We start from the raw sequence: 19,764 nt of genomic DNA on the forward strand, positions 1-19,764 counted from the left end.
GAGCCAGTGCAAAGGCATCTTCCAGCATCCAAACCCTTTTCGAGGTGTTGTTTACAAACTGATGTGCAGAGCTGCTTTAAAGATGTTGTCGGTTTCATTTGCCTTGCTTACAGTATGCTATTGTAACAACGAATTTGGGGAAGTGACTCTATTAAGCCAACCCAAATCTAAGTTTCACATGTTTTTGTGTAGATATGTGAGCAGACTTACAGTAAAGTTGGAGATTCATGTCTTGTCAAAACACTAACAAAATTAATCTGCTTTATTTAATTGCAAAATTCCGAGTGGGCTTACAAGGTGCACGTCCACCTGTGTACCAAATAAGCCCACTATACATTTCCAATGTAAATGTTTCGCATCATATTAGACACTTCCATTTAGATTAATTTTTGATTAGTCAACATGACTAATTAAAGAGCTGCTGTTCAAACTGGAGTATCTTAGCATCCGTTCTACAATATCCAAACATTCTCAGTCTGGATGTTACTTTAATCTTACCATGGTACCTCCAACTGTTTTTTTTTTTACAGCATATTATCTTAAAGTCAGACATTTTCTCTTGTACACTCCTTTCTCTGGCTGAGCATCTGTTTGGACGTTTGAGCTTTCTGTCTCAGGTCATCATTGCATCAACTCCATATTTCTCTGCCAATGCTGCAGCTTGTTGTGAGACTTATTTTCAGGCTCCGTAGTCCCTAATGTTTTGTTTCTTAGTGTGTTTCCACAATAAAATGTAAGTGGGTAAAGTTCTTGAATTAAAAGGATGTGTTCTGAGCACAGTGATTTCAGTTAATCCTTTTTATAAGAAGTGCTGTACTGTAGGTTCTTATCTTAGTGAGCTTATTAGGAATAATAGGGGTAAATGCAGTCATTTCTAATAATCCTACTTGACAAAAAAAAAAAAAGAAAAAAAATATATATATGTATGTATATGTGTATATATATATATATATATATATATATATATATATATATATATATATATATATATATATATATATATATTTCTTTGATTATACTCACAGACAGATCATTAGATATTTTTTTGGCTCAAATAGCTACTACAGTATATGTATAATTTTTTGTTTATTCTAAAGTATCATGTGACACTGAAGACTGGAGTAACGACTCCTAAAAATTCAGTTTTGTCATCACAGAAATAAATTACATTTTTAAATATATTTAAATAGTGAACTTTGTTTTTAAATTGTAATATTATTTCACAATATTACTGCTTTTACTGTATTTTTGATCAAATAAATGTGGATTTGAATAAACACGACTACTTTCAAAAACATTAAAAAACATACCAACCCCAAACTTTTGAATGTTAGTTTATATACTGTATGTATATAAGATAACAACAACTAGGCCTGTATGGCACTTATTGCCTATATGGGCTTATTAAGGTCACTTACTCTAAAGGGTCACAATGACAAGTTTCTGCTTTTTACTTGTCTGCTGTGCACACATAATTGCATAATTTGTTAAAAAAAAAAAAAAAAAAAAAAAAAAAAACAAGCTGCTCATAACATTTTTGTAAATGTTTTCAGGAATCCCCAACAAAATGTGATTGCACCCAACAAACAACCTGAAGGAATGTTAATGAATATTTGAGAAGACCTCCGTTGTCGAGGCTAAGATGTTGAAGACAGAGGCCTCGGCAGAGAGAAATACCCTGAGGAGTGCCTCCCCACACCGGAATGCCTACAGGGCGGAGTTCCAGGCTCTAAAGAAGGCGTTTGACCAACCAAGACAGGATGAAGACCCCAAACCCAAGGACCAGGAGGGGGTCAGGCAGCCTCGAGGGCGGCAATATGGTGCCCATGTCAGTCGCATCAAGAACATGTTCATGCAGATGGGGACTGAGAACGCTGGGTCCAACAGACAATCAAGGGATGAGACCTCCCCGCAGAAACTCAACAAGCCAACAAACTTTGTCAACAGGGCGGATGGGTCAGTGGTCATATTCCAGCATGGCACTGGAGAGCGGACTACTGGTGGCCAGCATAACTCAAAGTTCTCCAAAACAAGGAAACTCTTTGAGCAGAGCTCCAGAGATGCTTCACAGTCGCCTGTGTACTCTTATGGCCGGGACAAGAGGGGTTCTCACGAGCATTTGGATGACTGGCGGGGGGCACGTTCTAACAGAGGCAGTACAGACTCTTTGGATAGTCTTTGCTCCAGGACAGAGGCCTCATCTCCCACTGTGAGTCAGCTCAGTGCTGTGTTCGAAAATATAGACCAACAGGGCTCCAGTGCTACTGTCCGAAGAGCCCATGGAGGTGGAAGAGGACTGTACTCCCCAGATGGCTTACAGAAACAGGGGGAGGCCAGCGAGGATGACACCAGTGCGCGACAGTCTCCGTCACATGGTTTTTACAGGAAGCGAGTGGGTAGCAAGCACAATCTGCCGGTTTCATCATCTTCAGAAGATCTTCTCAGTCCTAGTCCTCTGTCGGAGGCCGTGGACCAGATGAAAACTGATGAGAAGAAGCCCCAGGAAACCTCTGAGGTGGTTGATGGATCCAGTGAACCCAAACCAAAAGATGAGGTAAACTCAACCAAGGCCGTGGATGGGTCATCAGCTGCGGCTCAAGTCAATGACGCTGCAGGAAATTCACATGAGTCTACAGCTACCAAGGTCCACGAGGACACAGACGGTCATGTGAAAGAGGAGTCTAGCCGGATTACCGAGGATCAAATTGAAGAACCCATTGAGGAATACTGTAGCAGTGAGAGAGTTATTTTCAATGCCGATGGAGATGCTTGCTACCAGGGCTGGGGGGAGAGCTGCACCGAGGATGACCTATATGATGATGATCTTTCCTATGACCCAGGATCAGAGATTACAGAGATTCCTGGTCTTCCAGAGGAGGGCAAGGAGGAGATTCCACAAAAACGGAAAATTCGATTCAGCTCTGCTCCCATAAAAGTAAGTTTATTGCTGCTCTTTAACCATATTAATGGGTCAGTTATGTGACCTTTAAATTTGGCATGAATGGAAATTCAGTTTTCTAAATGCATCTTATGAATCTTATTGTGAACAATTCATCCACTCGTATGTTTCATTTTTTTTTGTCTTTTTCCAAATTTTTTATTAAAATGTGAAAAACTCAGTCTTACAGAGAAACAAATGTCTTTTCTCTGGTGACATATGATGGACTTCTCCAATTATTTTTTTCTGCCCATATTCAGATCTGCTTCCATCTAATCAACAGTCAGTGGATAGAACCAATTTCTACCTGACATTTTTTTTTTCTTTTCTTATAATTCCAAAACAGAAGAAAAGATCTTTCACTACTTCCATTCTGTGTCATTTTATTATTATTTAAATATTATTATAGTATTTATTAATCTTTTTCATTGGCTTTTATTTTTAAATTGTAGTTTAAATTTTAGAAATGTGTTATGTGCAATAGTTATTTTCATTCGTTTTTTGTTTTTTATATATTTATTTATATTTGGCAGTGTTAGTTCTTGCAATTTTAGTACTTCAGTTTAAAAATTAAACAATTTCAAATATTTTTAATAATTTAGTTTTAGATAACAATAACAGCACAGCTTTTGTTCCATTGCGACAGTATTATTCAGAAATACATTTCATAAATGTACTGACTTAACATTTCATAAATGAACAGTATTTTTTTTTTCATTCTTTTTGCCTTGAAAAATATATGAAAAACTTTTGGAATTAGTGATTAAGGTATGCACACTCAATAGCATAATCATTTTTCAAAACAAAATAAAACTCACATGAATGCATAGAGTGCATTGTATTTCATATTTTTCCTTCCTTTTAAAAGATTTTTCTTTTCTTTCTCATGGACACTCTTAAATGTCATTGGCCCTAGTTTACAGTATATATTCTAAATCTAGGCATGCTTTAAATTATCTTAAATGGACTTGCTTTCCTGTTGTTCATCTTGTCTGAAAGTGTAGTCATAATTGAGTCTATAGAGGCCATTGATGCCCTTTTTTTGTTGATTTTCTCCAAATCTAATGAGAGCAATTCTCTGTTTTGCACACCTATGTTAGTGCTATTTGGATAATGAGCAGGCAGAACCATAAAGTGACATCCAGAGGCCCACTCATGCCTGCAGGGAGATGAACACGTATAGCTTCTGTCCTCACATGCCTCGCTGGCTGTCCTTGCCATAACTTTTCATACCACCACTGTCCCCATGCTTGTCAATCCACGCTTCTCTAGATTATGATCAAGTCACACTCCCATGAATAACCGCTGTGATCAAAAAACCTTTTTCCAAGGTGAAGCATGAAGGTAATTACAGTCTGTCTATCGATGTCTTGTGTTTGGAAGGAGGCTACATAATCACATTGTTTAAGAGGGTATTTTTATGATGTTAACTTCTCAGAAATGCATTTTACAGTCAATTCAAGTTCAGATAAATTAACTTAGCCAGCATTTAAATCAATTTTCTTTGATTTGGCCATATAATAGCACAGCTGTGGACTAGAACTGTTATCATTGATTTTTTGCGATATCATGAAAATCCCTGCTGAATGTTTGAGCTGCTGGAAATGCGTTTACATTTCTGGCTATTAACTCCGATTGGAAGCTGGATGGAAATGTGGGAAATGCTTGAAAACAAACGTCCCCTGGTTGGATCAGTCCCATTAATACCCTCAAGCAGTGCTGGACCGGTTCCCTTCCTTCTCTCAATGGGTAAACGTGATGTTTGCTCACTAATCTCCCTCACACAAGCTGAATTTCATCGAGCGGACGTGTGTTGGTATTAACTGAATTAAAAGGTCTGTTTGTACACCTTTTTGCTCTTGAAGTTTTGTACTCTTAGGGTCCCTTAATCAGATCACATCCCAATGCTACTCTCCATTTGAATTCTTGGATCCAGCTGCTAATTATAAACGTGAAATATAGGTCTTCACAGCTGCCGGATAACAAAAGTGTGACGATGCATTCAAACATATGGTATTCGAACGAAACTGGCATTTAGATCGGTCTGGTAATACAGAAGTGTCCTTTAGCTGTGTTCTTCCATAAATAATCATGAGCTAAATATTATTAGATAAAGCATAGTACTGTAACAGGTGGAGCAACCAGAAAATGCCAGCCTTTTGTAAAATGGCATTGTGCCAGCTGGGTTAACTGTCAACTCGTCTGAACTGCCCTGGTCATTAACTTGACAAAGAAAGACTTTTTCATGAGTCAGGGAATTTTGAACCCAGGCCACATGGTTTTTCTGCAGACACGGAGGAAATAACAGTGTGTGGTCTGTGTTCAGACTTGAGTAAGCGACTGATTTGTGATAAAACGTTGTCCATTCACCAGACTAGACTAGCTGTCAGTCATGAATCATTCTGAAAATTTGTTTCGTAGTCGTTCATTAAGTGGGTCGTTTCCATATTAAAGTGTTTCAATGCGTAATTAATGTAGAGTTGCTGTAAGAGGCTCTTGTGCATGCAGCTCTAGTGGCTGTGTGGAATAACCACACTCTCAAAGGCCCTTCCCTCCATTTACTCTGACGATTGTATGTTCATCAGTTTCAAAATGATCACATCACAATTCTCTGATTCAATTTTTTCAATTTCATGCAATAAATTAGGCTTGTATTATTTATCCTTTTCCATCTGCATGTTTGCGTTGTGCTTGCCAAATGGAGTCATCTGTCTGTTTACATGGGTTTATTACCTAAATTTAGCTTATAAAATGCAAAAATAATGCTTAGTTGGCTTAGCAAAATTAATAGGCTTGACTTTTTAACTTTTAAAAGGATGGTCAAAAATTAGATTTTTTTCAAGTGTGTGCATCTGTGGACAAGTTGCATAACATCCTTAACATCCTTGCATAACATCCTCCTTATATCCTTATATATGACTTGGGGAAGTTGTGGCCTAATGGTTAGAGAGTTTGCCTCCTAACCCTAAGGTTATGGGTTCAAGTCTCTGGCTGGCAATACCACGACTGAGGTGCCCTTGAGCAAGGCACTGAACCCCCAACTGCTCCCTGGGCGCCGCAGAATAAAATGACTGCCCACTGATCCGGGTGTGTGTTCACGGTGTGTGTGTGTTCACTGCTGTGTGTGTGCACTTTGGATGGGTTAAATGCAGAGCATGGCATACTTGGCTGTATGTCACGTCACTTTCACTTTTTTCACTTTATAGACCTTATTCAGTGCAATATTTAATTTGACAGAAATTAAAATTAGTATTTTTTTTAATGGACAGAAATACAGCTTGTTCAACATATGTTTCTATATATGTTTAACATAATACTGATTGTTCGGCTGACAAAACATCTTTCTGACAAAAACTTTCAGAAGACAAAAACAGTTTTGTATACAATTGTCAATTTGTATATTGTTATTCCTTACCTACTTATTTGTATTTTTTATTCTTTTATTATGTGTTTTTTGTTCTGTCGCTGTCATTCTGTTGCACTGTGGAAGCTTCAGTCACAAAAACAAATTCCTCGTATGTGTAAACACACCTGGCAATAAAGCTCATTCTGATTCTTCTTCTCATTCTTGTACCTTTATGACCTTTACAGTGCATGCCATTATAAAGACTTCAAGTCTATCCCTCACAGCCTTGTTTTCATCTGCGCTAAATTCAATATGGTGTCTAACCTGAAATAGGTCTATTGGTGGGTGTGTGCAGTTTGTGGTACTTTAAAGTTACTAATTTTAATAGTTATGAAAAGGATATTACACTAAAATGTGACGTTTTTTCACCCTCATGTTGTTCCAGACCTGTATGACTTTTTCTCCAGTGAAACACTAAAGGAGAATTTATGAAGAATCTACATGATATCTTTCTTGTCATTGCAAAAAAAAAAAAAAAAAAAAATGGGGATTTGAAGCTTTCAAACTTCAAAAAGGATGTGAAAGCACCATATAAATAACATAAAAGTAGTATATTTTGGGCTTTTTTGAAGGCATATAATATCTGAAAAATTTGAGAATGTAACTTGAAATTTCCAATAAAAAAAGAATGTCATACAGGTTTGAAATGACATAAGGGTGAGTAAATGATGACAGAATTTCCATTTTGGAGTGAACTAAGCCTTTTGGGACATTTCGTTCTATGATTAAAATTACCTAGCTGACTTTAATGGATTTATTCCACAGGGGTAGTTTTGTAACCACTGGAGGCAGTGGAGGGCACTTCAAGTCAGTTTCATTGACCTGACTCAATGTGCATATCCTTTTTAGTCTAGCTCTGACAATGAGGACATTGCATCCAGTAGCTAAGTCCTCTGCCTGCCCTTTTTGTAGATGGATGTTAGTTGCACAAATTAGTTGTACTACTCCTGCAGCTTTTACCTACTATGTTACGAAAGCATGCGCCTTACCACTGCAAAACAAGAAATGAAACAAAACAAGATAAAAAAATGTTGCATTATCATGTGAAAGTGTGAGACTAATGTCTAATGTCTCAGGCATGTATATATTCACTGTTTTTTTTGTCACAAAATTCAGCAGCTCTACATTTTGAACATGATATACCTGTGTGGTTGTGCAGTTGAGTAATTTCTAATTTTCTAATATTAGATTTAATTGAGAGCGAAGTAACCAGATCCCATCAGATGACACATCATACATGTGCCTGATACAGGGGCGACTGTCTATTTTACAGACAATTCTAGTGTTTGTTTAGCTGTACCCTTTGTTACACCCATCCTGTCATCATCCACCTACATAAACTGCACTTACAGGCTGAATGAAATCTGACATTAGCTCTGCTAATCTCAGCCTCTTGTTATGCCATATTTATTCCTTCTTGATTCTCTAATGGATTGTGAAAGACTAGGCAGCAGTTGAATGACTGCTGAAATGATTCAATGATTATACACTCCATTCTGTGCTCAGATGCACATATATAGACCACACAGAATCAATCCAGCCTTTTGCTACATCACCTCAGTCCTGTAATTCACTTAAAAGGGTGGATGGCTGTAGTCTAGTTATAAGCCATATTTTAGGGTTATATTAAATATATATAAACTTACTTTCAGGAACGTATATAAGAAAATCTTTTAGGTGAGTGAGCTGAGCAGAGGATGTATTATTCTTTTTTATTTTATATTTTAAAGGATCTCCAGTAGATCAAGGTATTTTTGAAGTAGTAACCCTGAGTGGAGTAGATTAAGGAGGCTTTATGTAATTGGAGAAAGGCTATTTCATCCTTATACTGCGGATAAAGACATCTCAGTTGGTGATTTCATGATGACTTAGGTGGTTGCTAATCATCCAACAAGCACAGTTTTCTATCCCTGGTTGATTTTCTATTTTTTTCTGTAAAAAAAAAGTTTTGTCCATTACTTTTGTTGACATGTCTACATTTTGGTCCGTTTACAGGAGTTATGAGTTACATAATCAGTGGGTAACTCATTTGTTGAATTTGTTTCGCAGAAGAAACTTGCTGTCATGAGATATCAGTGTACAGTTGGTGTACTTCGGGTTCAGAAAAAAATCAAGCAATTGTCTTTTTCTCATGACAGCAGTTTTGAAGCTGTAGTCAATGGCAAAGATCTGTCTCGAAATGCATGAATGCTGTGGTATTTTTTGTTTGCTTGTTTTTCTGTCATCTGACCCCTTCTGGAGATCAATTTTTAACGACTGTGGAAACAGAAGACAGGCCTGTGGTTCTGACGCTGCACCGTTCCAGCTGTCCGTGTCAGGCGCTAATTCTCCACAGCTCTCCCTCCGCCAACCGTCACAGGCCATCACTGAAGCTATCAGAGAGTGCAGTTTCTGCTTTTTCCCTTGCTGGAAACAAGGAGGTGTTCAATGCTGACACAGTGTCCTGGATTGTTGTGATAGCTGTGACAATCGGGACAAATGTGGACGCTGTGTGTTCACCCAGTTGTGTAGAGTGCCATTTTTTTCACAATGTGTGTCCATTGAACTCAGGAATATCTTTTATTTAATAATGATAATAATAATAATAGAATATTTTTATACTATGGATATACTATATGTTACACTTTATTTTTTAAATGATTTACAAGAGATGAAACACACATTTGTTTAATGCAAGCAAATATTGTAAATGTATTATGCATATATATTCTGGTTGATTTGTTTATATATTAGATAATATTTATTATATTATATTATAATCTCTCTCTAAAAAAACAGAATCTGCAGTATATTACTAATATTCTATAATATGTTTGTTTATTTATTTATTTATTGTTTTAATACAATCTGATTATTATTATATGTAAGTGGACCTATATTTTTTCTCTTTTTTTTTCTCCGTAGTTTAATAACTATGAGTTCGGAGCTATGGTTGGTAAAATTTTTAATATGAAGTAAGGATGAATACAGATTTTAAAGCAGTGTTAAATGCATATTAATAAAACATGCATATTTAGTTTAGGCTAATAGCTGGTACTAGCTTGCACGAACACTTGCCTGTAACACTCTCACCCACTCATGTGGTCAGTTGATGAATTATGTATTCATCAGACCATGTTACTGATCATGTGAGAAGACTCAGCCAACACATGAGAATGAAGCATAAAGTAAGCAATTGTTTGTGTCTTGTTTATCCCCTTATGCTAGTAGCTCCCCCTCACTGCACTAGCATGCTACGTGTTGGTAATGCCCTCAGAGGTATTTCCACAAACACAGGATTAAAAAGAGGGTGAAATTAACATAACATACATTTTGAAGGAGCTGTGGTCTTGACACAGAGCAAATGGCTAATTATGCTGGAGAGTTATATATCACCTGACTCATCAGTTCACATGTTGTGCGGTGGTGTTTTGAAATGAGCAGGCAAAGTCCCTTTTTTTTTTATAAAATGTAAATTCCGGTCCCAGTCACATGTTCTTGGATAAATAAACATTACTTACACTACCAGAGGAAAAAAATCTATTTGATATTTTTACATTAACAATGTGATCAATATTCTATTCATTAAAGCCAAGTATGAATCTTGTCAAGTTAGTGTTTTTAAGCATTTTATATTTATTCCAAAATAATAATTCAAGGCAGTAACTATTTAAACAGTATATTTTATTTGTGAACTTATGTTTAGCTATTCTTTTTAATAGTTAACTTTGAACTATTTTTGAATTATTCGGTTCATCAGTCCTCAAAGCTCAGTAAATACTGGTCACAGACACTGATATTTACTTTAAATTTCACAAGCTGATTGCTCACTAAAAAAAATTCCACAAATCAGGCCATTTCAAGTCTTATTTTGACATAATAAAGTGATTATATCTAAGTGTATGAGTTGTTTACTTTCTTTTTTTAAATGATCTTCCCATTAAATCCATTATATTGTTCATTCAGACTCATTCGCGAACATGGAACGTGCATGAACACAAGAGGCAGGGTTAATCGCATGAACCAATCACAGCCAAACATAACCAGTCGTATCCAATCATATCGCCATGGAGGCAATGTATCCACTCACATGATTTCCCCCTATTCATTCACAATTACCCCCCACCAAACCCACCGCATGTTGTAGGAGGTCTGTTAAAAGTCAATGGGCTCAGGGGATGCAAGAGAGACGTAGACTCATGCTGTAACTTTACCTGCTGGTGTCACAATGTTTCTTTAGAAAAACAAGTGATTTATACACTTTTTAATGTTATATTTTGTAATATTGGCGTTGTATTGGCGTTGTAATGCAATTTACTATTTTGATAATAAAGCTGAATTTACAGCAGCCATTCCTCAAACATTTCTTATTATTAATATTATAATATTTCTGCGGAAACCATATTATTTTCTTCACTTTTGAATGCATCGATGTTGAATAAAGGTTTTTTTTTTTTTTTGAAAAGTGATTTTTTCCACAGGCCCACAAGTCCCTGTAGTAGAAGAAACACCCATATGTTCATATTTAAATGAATTCCTTAACAATATGGTAGAATGATAATTAATTTGACTTTGCCAAACACCTCATTTTGAAGCAATTTCCTGTTTTCAGAGAATAGTACAGGAATGTCTGTCTACAGATTCATATGTTGCATGGTTAATCCACTCAGCATCAGCTTCTGTGTCCCTCTGCGAGAGAGCTGTGTGTGTGTGTGTGTGTGTGTGTGTGTGTGTGTGTGTGTGTGTGGTGACACTGGGAGCACTGGCACTGCTTGACTGTAGGTCCATTTAATGCGATCAGTAGTAGTCAGCCAGACTCTTAGCCACGCAGCGCTATTTCCAGTCCATGATACAAATGCCAACAAACACTTTGATTGTTCTTCTATATCCCTCCCTGTTTGTCCTCAGCCTGCCCCTCGGTTAATCCTCGGACTGTTCCCCACAAGGATTGCAGTCACCCACGATGCAGCTGGAGGCGTGCTGGTGTAATATGCTGCATTAGAGGCATACCGATGAGCCATGGCTGCTTCGCTAGAAGTGCAGTGACACAAAAAAGGATGAGAGACGAGAGGGATAATGAAGTAATGAGCGAAGAGGGACGAGGAAGTGAGTGGGAGGAGAGGGATGGATGATGGGCCTGGCTCAGCTTCACTCACCCCTGCAGTTCTGTAGAAATTCGCCGAGAAAAATGAGAATCTCTCAGAGCCTTTGGTGGGATCTCACAACACGCAATAAAAACTTAAAGTGCTCTCCGAACAGCAAAACGCTTATACAAGCTTACATCTCTTGGCAATTATACAAGGTAGCAGTTGGAGCCAAAGACCTTGCAGGCTGCTGGGTTTTAAATATAAGACTGCAGTATGCCAGAGTGTATGAGCAATAGATAGAGGATAAAGGATCGTGTGAGAACAGATCTACTGTATGATAAGAAGACAAAAGAGATGTACTGCGTTTGTTTGAAGGCAGATAATAGGTGTGTTGATCTAAATGGTAAAATGACAGGAGATGGACAAAGGTGAGGCTGATGATAGAGAGGTGAGTTGAGTGGGACGAATCAGTGTTCATAGATGGGTGAAAATGATCAAAGATGATCACAAAAACTATTGCTGTTAGTCAGACCGAAACCAAGAAAAGATTCGGCAACTACTTGGGTACCTACTGAAGTAAACTGAAGATTGTTGGGTTTTTTTTTTTTTCCAGTTCTGTTGAATTTTTCATTTATTTATTTATTTTAATTTATATTATAATATAATATATTATATTAACAGGCAGTCTGATAGTTGAAACCACTGATACAGTTCATACAGGGCTAAAAGTTCTTTATATATATATATATATATATATATATATATATATATATATATATACATATATATATATATATACGTACAGTGTGTGTGTGTGTGTGTTTATGTATTGCCTTTAGACTTTATTTTATTTTTAGTTATATTATTTTTAGGTTTTTCTATTTTAATACATTTTAATTCATTTAATTTTAATTGAGGGTTCAGTGCCTTGCTCAAGGGCACTTCATCCATGGGTACTGAGGATGGAAGAGAGCACTGTTCATTCACTCCCCCCCACCTACAACTCCTGCCTGCACCGAGACTCGAACCTGCAACCTTCTTGTTACAAGTCCAATTCTCTAACCATTAGGCCACAGCTGCCCCAAACAAAAAAATAAAATAAAATTGGGCAGCCATTTTATGCTGCGGCACCTGGGGAGCAGTTGGGGGTTCGGTGCCTTGCTCAAGGGCACCTAAGTCGTGGTATTGCCAGCCCGAGACTCGAACCTACAACGTTATGGTTAGGAGTCAAACTCTCTAACCACTAGGCCACGACTTTTTATTGTGATTTAAATTATGATTTAAATATTGTTTTATGTCACTCATTCTTAAAATCTCAAATGGTAAATTTCTGTGTTGAATTACGCTTCAAAGCCAATGTTTATTCACATTTGGTGCCTGGTGACAAACATTTTTGTCTTCATATTACCACATGTATAAGACCATTAAAATGTCAAATAAACCATGTAATTATATTAAAGCAAAACATAAAGTGTCTTAGACAGCTACTGTATATGTGTCTATAATGAATACAAAAGAAGATGTGAATTATTATGTTCTCCCATGGCATGTCAGACCTGACAGTAGCCTTCAGCACACTGCCATGTGGTTGTCATGTCTGGCAGATTCTCAAAAGACAGTCGGCTGCTTTTTAGCCAGCTGTGGAGTGTGGATTGTCAACACAGTGATAGTTGGTTGAGCTCAGGAGAATTGGTTTTCTTCACAGATGAGATAGCTTTGATTCTGCTATGATCAGTCATGGTTTAATTGAAGCTAATGGTTCTCATGGTGGCAGCTGGACACACTGACAGCTGCCTGCTGGTGAATGCAGCATGTTCATTTGCTTAGTGGTAGAGCAGTGTGGGTTCGATTTTTGACGTTATTATTTAGAATATTTATTTAAATAATTTTAGAACAATTGTTTATCAAATAGTTAATTTATAAAAAAAAAATGGATATATTTCTGTTTGGGGTCATTTGTTTTGAATTTTAATTTTTTATTTTTTTGAAAGAAAGAAATTAATAGCCTACTTTTATACCTTTAATAAGGATGCATTAAATTGATCAAAGGTGACCATGAAGACATTCTTTCATTCATATATTTGTATTGTGCTTTTCAAAATACATTTCAAAGAAACAGAAAATGAATGTTTCTACTGAATGAATGTTGGGAGTGATCTGTTGTCAGATGTGACTGTGTCAAAATAAGATTATGCAAATCATGAAGTTAACTTCATGATTAATTTAAGCAGACACATGTATGCTGTGATAAATAAGTTATGTTTCAAATTAATGTTGTCATTTTGAACTTTTAAAATAACATTTATAGAAGAAGAATTATTTTTTGAGCACTGAATCAGCATAACAGAATGATATAGATATATATACACACACACACACACACACACACATATGTTTTACATAAACTGTTCTTGAAAGTCTTAAAGTGTTATTATTTCTATGTTAACCCTGGAACTTTTCTTAGGAAGTTTGTTCTTTTAAGATGAAATACTGTTGAATTTGGGTCAGGGAATTATGTGTCACCATGAAGCCACAACTTATCCAATTAACCCTTTTTATAAGGAAACAGATAAGGGGGAGACAGGCAAGTGTAGCATTGGCATGGGGCCGATGTTTGTCCGAGAACCTGCTTAAGGGTCAGGTCACAGTTGTGCGTGACTGTCCTTTCACACCACGGTGCACAGGACCATCACTTACACTGAGGAGATGACAAATGACAGTTTGTGTTTCAGACGTTAAGCACCGTTATGAAGACACTCTGATGCAACAAGAGGCATTGCCTCACCGTCACACTATAAAAAGAGAGAGAGAGTACGTGATCAATGGAGTTGTTCAGTATATTTATACAGTATATAAGGAACTAAATCCTTCCAGTGGACTAATATTCTTTCTGTGTTTTAGAGGAAAAATACTCTCTAGCCCTGCATGGTTCGCTTACTCCATCTTTTGTAACAGTGACCTCAGTATTGTGACATTGTCCTCGGCTTTTTCTCACTGCCAGGTGTTCAAAACCTACTCCAATGAAGATTATGACAGGAGGAATGAAGAGGTGGACCCGGTGGCATCCTCAGCTGAGTATGAGCTGGAGAAACGGGTGGAGAAGCTGGAACTCCTCCCTGTAGAACTAGAAAAAGGTGAGTAGCAAGACGGCAGTGTCAGGTTAAACATTTGGGATAGTTATTATAAGTGAGAGTAGGTCTAGTCGTCACACTTTTGACTCCAGAAAATTATTTTCAGTTAGTTTTTACTCTTATAGTTTTAAACTTATAGCTGTTGCGATACAGTGACAACTAGTCCTTGTCTTCTCTATAAGCTTTCTCAAAAAAGAAATAAAAAAATTATTTTGCACTGTAAGTGAATCAGTGTTAAGCCTTGAATATTGATCAGTTACAATAAACATGCATCCATCCAACAAACATCCAATGATATATTGAATTGTAATTCGTTCCATTTGCTCACCACTAACATTTCTCCTTTCATTGATTTGTGTATGTTCATCTGCGGATGTCAGATGAGGACGGCCTGGGCATCAGTATTATAGGAATGAGATCAGGTGCTGATGCAGGCCTGGAGAAGCTGGGCATATTCGTCAAGACTGTCATAGAGGGTGGAGCAGCAGAGAGAGATGGAAGGTAAACTAAACAGCACATAGAAAGTAGTAATGGACGTATATATTGGTATTATATCACCCTACTTTCTGCAGATGGATATGAGTATTTTCCATGTAAAAAGAAAATCCCCATTGGTCAACTATAGTATACAATAATGGGTTTCTTGTCCTTGCTCTGTTCAGCTGCACCCAGAGTGAGGGAATCCCTGACAGTCCGTCATGAGATTTGCACATTGCCTAAAATTAAAGCAAAGCTTTTGGGCTTTATCACTGATTGTAGCTCAGGAGCCTGACAGTCCTAAAGAGAGGGTAGGGATGGGAATGAAAGTAGCCCATTTCACATCTGGCCAAACATTCTAGTCTAGAAATTTTAGTGAACGGTTTTTGGAGAAAATGCTTTTTGCTTTACCAAGTCTGAGACCACTAGTGAAAATTTTAATCAAATTAGAAACTATTTATTTTTTTCATTTTTTTTAATTAAAATTATATTAGCAGCATAACATTTTGTGTGAAAAGTTTTTAAATGTCTTAGTATTTGTTTTGTCTCCCTTTAGTTTAAATGGCAGCAGCAATCAACAAATTTGACATGACTCTACAAGTTTATGTAAAACCTGTCGATCATGTTTTCCAGCAAGATTTGAAATGATTCAAAGAGCATCTTGAACTTCAGTTGAACATCTGTACAAAGAGTCACATGATCAGTGTCACAAATGTACTTATTGGTGATCTAGAAATAGTGCAGAATGAAGTATTTCTTACTCATTTTACTTTGTTTCGTTAAAGATTATTTTGAAATTCTAAATCTTTAATCTTATTTCCAAGTTTGAGATTCTGAATCCCAGTCTTTCAATGTGACCTCAGCTTTTCGCTGAGTGACATCAAACACTGCTGAAATCTTAAAAATTGTTTTTACTTGTTTCAAGATTACCAAGCAACTGCAAGCTTTGCAATCAGGTTGCAAAAGGACCATTCGATAGCCAGAATGTAATTTCCTCCACCATTAACTCAGGCTGTTTCTGAGCTAAGTTAATGTAGGATTCGACAGTGACATTGAAATCTATGCACTGGAGTCCTTATTTTTTACATAGCAAAATTATAATTTCCTGCTTTCAGCGTAACTATATTGGAGACATTGTAAAATGCATGTGAAGGTTAATCTTTAGGTGCACATTAAGATTCAATCTCGCAAGCATCCCTCAGTCTGCTTTGCCTGCATAACAGACAGGATTTGCCAGGAGCTCAATATCCAGACAGGAATCAAGGGTCAAGGCAATTTGATCAAACTCACAAAGCTCATTACAGATATCACACAATTGGAGCTCTTCATGCAAACACTGTAGCATTCTGAAAATATATTATCACAAGTTGTTAAGGAGCTTACTCGTCCTTGTAATCTTATATGATTGTAATTCCCTCTGTCTTTTGAGCATTAGCTGCTTAAATGAAAGAATGTGAGTGACCACTCAAGTCCAACTGAAAACATAAAAATATTGTTCATGGTTCTCAACCTTTTTTGTCCTTTTTAAGTCCTATGTATTGTGTATTCGCTAGAATTTTAAAGGGTTAGTTCATCCAAAAATGAAAATTATGCTGTGTTTTACTCACCCCGAGGCATCCTAGGTGTATATTACTTTCTTCTTTCAGACGAATCCAGTCAGAGTTATATAAAAAAATGTCTTTGATATTTCAAGCTCTATCATAGCAGTCAGCGGGTGTTGCAATGCATCAGTCCAAAAGAAGTTAAATAAAAAGCACCCATTCATTAAAAAAAAAAAAGTCACACAGCTCCAGGGGTGAACAAAGGCCTCCTAAATATCCATATTCAAAACGTAATAATCACTTTTATCTAGCTTGCACTCACTGTTGTACACTAAACCAGTTGCGGGTGGAGCAGTGCAATTTTTTTATGGATGGGCGCTTTTTATTTCAATTCTTTTGGACTGAAGCACTGCAACACCCGCTGACTGCAATGATAGAGCTTGGAATAGTCAGGACAATTTTTTATATAACTCCGACTGGATTTGTCTGAAAGAAGAAAGTCATATACACCTAGGATGCCTCTGGGGTGATGCCATTTTTGGGTGAACTAACCCTTTAAGTAATTATTACATAATCAAAAATCATATTTATATTCATTTGTGTAGTATAAAGTATATATTTGTAGAAAATATTATTAACAACAAAAAAACTTTGTGAATGTATTTTATTAATGTATAATGTACTTTATGTTAATTAATGTAGTAGTATAAAGAATATATAAAAAGTATAAAATATTATTAATATTATTTATTTATTCATTATAAAATTAATTAATTTATTTTTTATGTAATTATTAACATAAACAACAACTAAAATAATAATAGTTTTTATTACTGTTTGATTATTTCATGTTATGAAACAGTAATTTATTATAAACAATAGATTTATAGAAAATATGTTTTAATATAATATTCATCATCATCATTATAACTGCATATTATGAATTATGAATTATTATTTTTAATATTAATATTTTAATATTATTTTAATTCACTCTTGATACTGTTTTTTTTACATATCTGCCGTAATTATGCAGAAATAAATCTTTATACATCTTTACAAACTTTAATGTCTTTAAAGTTCTGTGTCAAACTCTAAGGGTTCACAAACTCTGGGAAACCCTGCCCCAGGATGTACTGTGTCCTTCATACATCAGCATATTTGATCCACTTAAAAAATTAATCATAGCAGAGTGATGAGAAGGCCTGAGGCAGAACATAATTAAGCTTTTATTAAAGAAGTCATCTCAGAATGACAGAGAAATCACTGTTTAGTATTTATACAATTATCCAAACCTGTTTTGATTGCACAATGTCTTATAGTGTCACTGTAACAAGCATTACAACATAACCACCTTCGTTTTCCACAGAATTAAAGTGAATGATCAAATCGTGGAGGTTGACGGCACCAGTCTGGTGGGAGTAACTCAGAGCTTTGCTGCTTCTGTCCTGAGAAACACACAGGGAGTGGTCAGGTAAGATACCAGATGCTTGTTTATGATGTCTCATTAATCCCAGGTTTGTCCCTGAATGCTGACCACAAGATCCTCACATCCGAATCCTCACCATAGCTTACAAGCTGCTAGAGTGACCAATGTTATTATTAGCATATGAAATTGCATGACATGCCATCGTCTTTTCCTCCCACTCAGCTTTCTTGTGAGAAAAATCACAGACTTCTTATTAGTGTATCTAAATTCCCCTTAGATACGACAGCTGAGAGCATGTCTTTAAAAAGAATATCAGCCAGCAGGAGTGCTTCACACTGTGAGAAAACAAGACTCTTCATTAACAGTAGAGCTGCACAGCATGATGGAGTGTATTGTTTTTTTTAAAAAACAGATGCTGTCAGTGGTGTATTATACTTCCTCTGTAATCATAAACACAATGAAATTTTTTTACTTATTTTTTTACTTTAAGGTATATTATAAAAGATACAATTCATCAATGAAGTTAGTACAAAAACGCCTGTTTGAGGCCAGATACTGCAAGGAAAGGGCTTGACATATTTCACTTTATTGAAATAGAATTTTTTTTTTTACCTTTCTCTATTTTACTGAATTACATGCAATTTCACCTTCCACATTTTTATACCCACCCCATTTATGTAAAATCTATTCTGTTCTATGTCTTCATTTGAAAATCAATAGCCATAATCATTTATAGCCTTTGCCAAACTGCATTTGATCACAAAGCCCCTCCCTTCTCATTAGCAGTTGGTATGTCTTTGCAGGTTTGTGATTGGCCGAGAGCGTCCGGGACAGCAGAGCGAGGTGGCTCAACTCATCAGTCAGACTCTGGAGCAGGAGAGACGTCAGAGAGAGATGATAGAGCAACAGTATGCCCAATATGATGCTGATGATGACGAGGTGAGCACAAAACAGGTCTCACATCAGAGCTTGTCTGAGCATGTCAGCAACCGTCACAAGCCAGCTGGAGCAGGTTCAAACCTATTATCCATGATTCGTTCATGCTACAAGCCTCAGCCTGTTACAATTTGTCATATTAAAGTGCAGCAGGATGAAGCAGTTCTGCTAGTCAAAATCTATAGAAAATCTAGTTGTAACCTGTCCAGTCATATTAAAACAATACTATGAGCTGTTGGGTTTGCCAGTTCTGGTTTATCAGCATATCTGTTGTATAATTTGACCATATTTTTCTAAACTTGCAGCTGGAAAGATGGAAAGATAGTATAGTGCCTATAGTGCCACAAAAACACTTGTTGCTTCATCTATTTAAGTCTTCCCGTTGAAAGGAAAAATCTCAAATATAAAATATAAATATAAAAATATAAAACATATATGTCATATGTTTCCCCTAGATTAGAGGTTTTCAAAAAGCAAAGTAGGGCTAATAGTTTGTAACATTTAATAAATGTATTTCCTTGCTAAATAGAGATATTAATGTGTGTGTGCATGTGTATACATTTATTACACATATACATATAATATACACATATTATTAGTAGTAATAGTAAATGTTAATCTCTTCTTCTCTGAGTAAAAAATATTTTATTTTAATCATTTTCTTTGACTTTAATTTAACAAAAGTATAATTTTAAAGTAGAAAATGGGATGTTTTGTTTTTCACACACTAAAAATAAGTCTTATTACATAAAAATAAATACTTGCCATGTTATTTCTCCAGTGTTACAAATTAGATTTCAGCACTGTTACGAAGTGTGCTTAGGTTGTTGAGAGCATCTC

General features: G+C 36.2%; 1 protein-coding gene across 1 annotated transcript in view; it reads left to right on the forward strand.

The window, feature by feature from the left end:
• Nucleotides 1-19,764, forward strand: part of LOC109050701 (neurabin-1-like) — a 37,179-nt gene that overhangs the window by 888 nt on the left and 16,527 nt on the right. The window contains exons 2-6 of the mRNA XM_042776993.1: nucleotides 1,554-2,935; nucleotides 14,412-14,544; nucleotides 14,922-15,042; nucleotides 17,929-18,033; nucleotides 18,792-18,927. Coding sequence (XP_042632927.1) covers nucleotides 1,643-2,935; nucleotides 14,412-14,544; nucleotides 14,922-15,042; nucleotides 17,929-18,033; nucleotides 18,792-18,927 — 1,788 coding nt within the window. The 5' untranslated portion in view covers nucleotides 1,554-1,642. The remainder of the gene's footprint in view (nucleotides 1-1,553; nucleotides 2,936-14,411; nucleotides 14,545-14,921; nucleotides 15,043-17,928; nucleotides 18,034-18,791; nucleotides 18,928-19,764) is intronic.

The sequence above is a fragment of the Cyprinus carpio genome, chromosome A19 (genome assembly GCF_018340385.1).
Source record: "Cyprinus carpio isolate SPL01 chromosome A19, ASM1834038v1, whole genome shotgun sequence".
Lineage (NCBI taxonomy): Eukaryota > Metazoa > Chordata > Actinopteri > Cypriniformes > Cyprinidae > Cyprinus > Cyprinus carpio.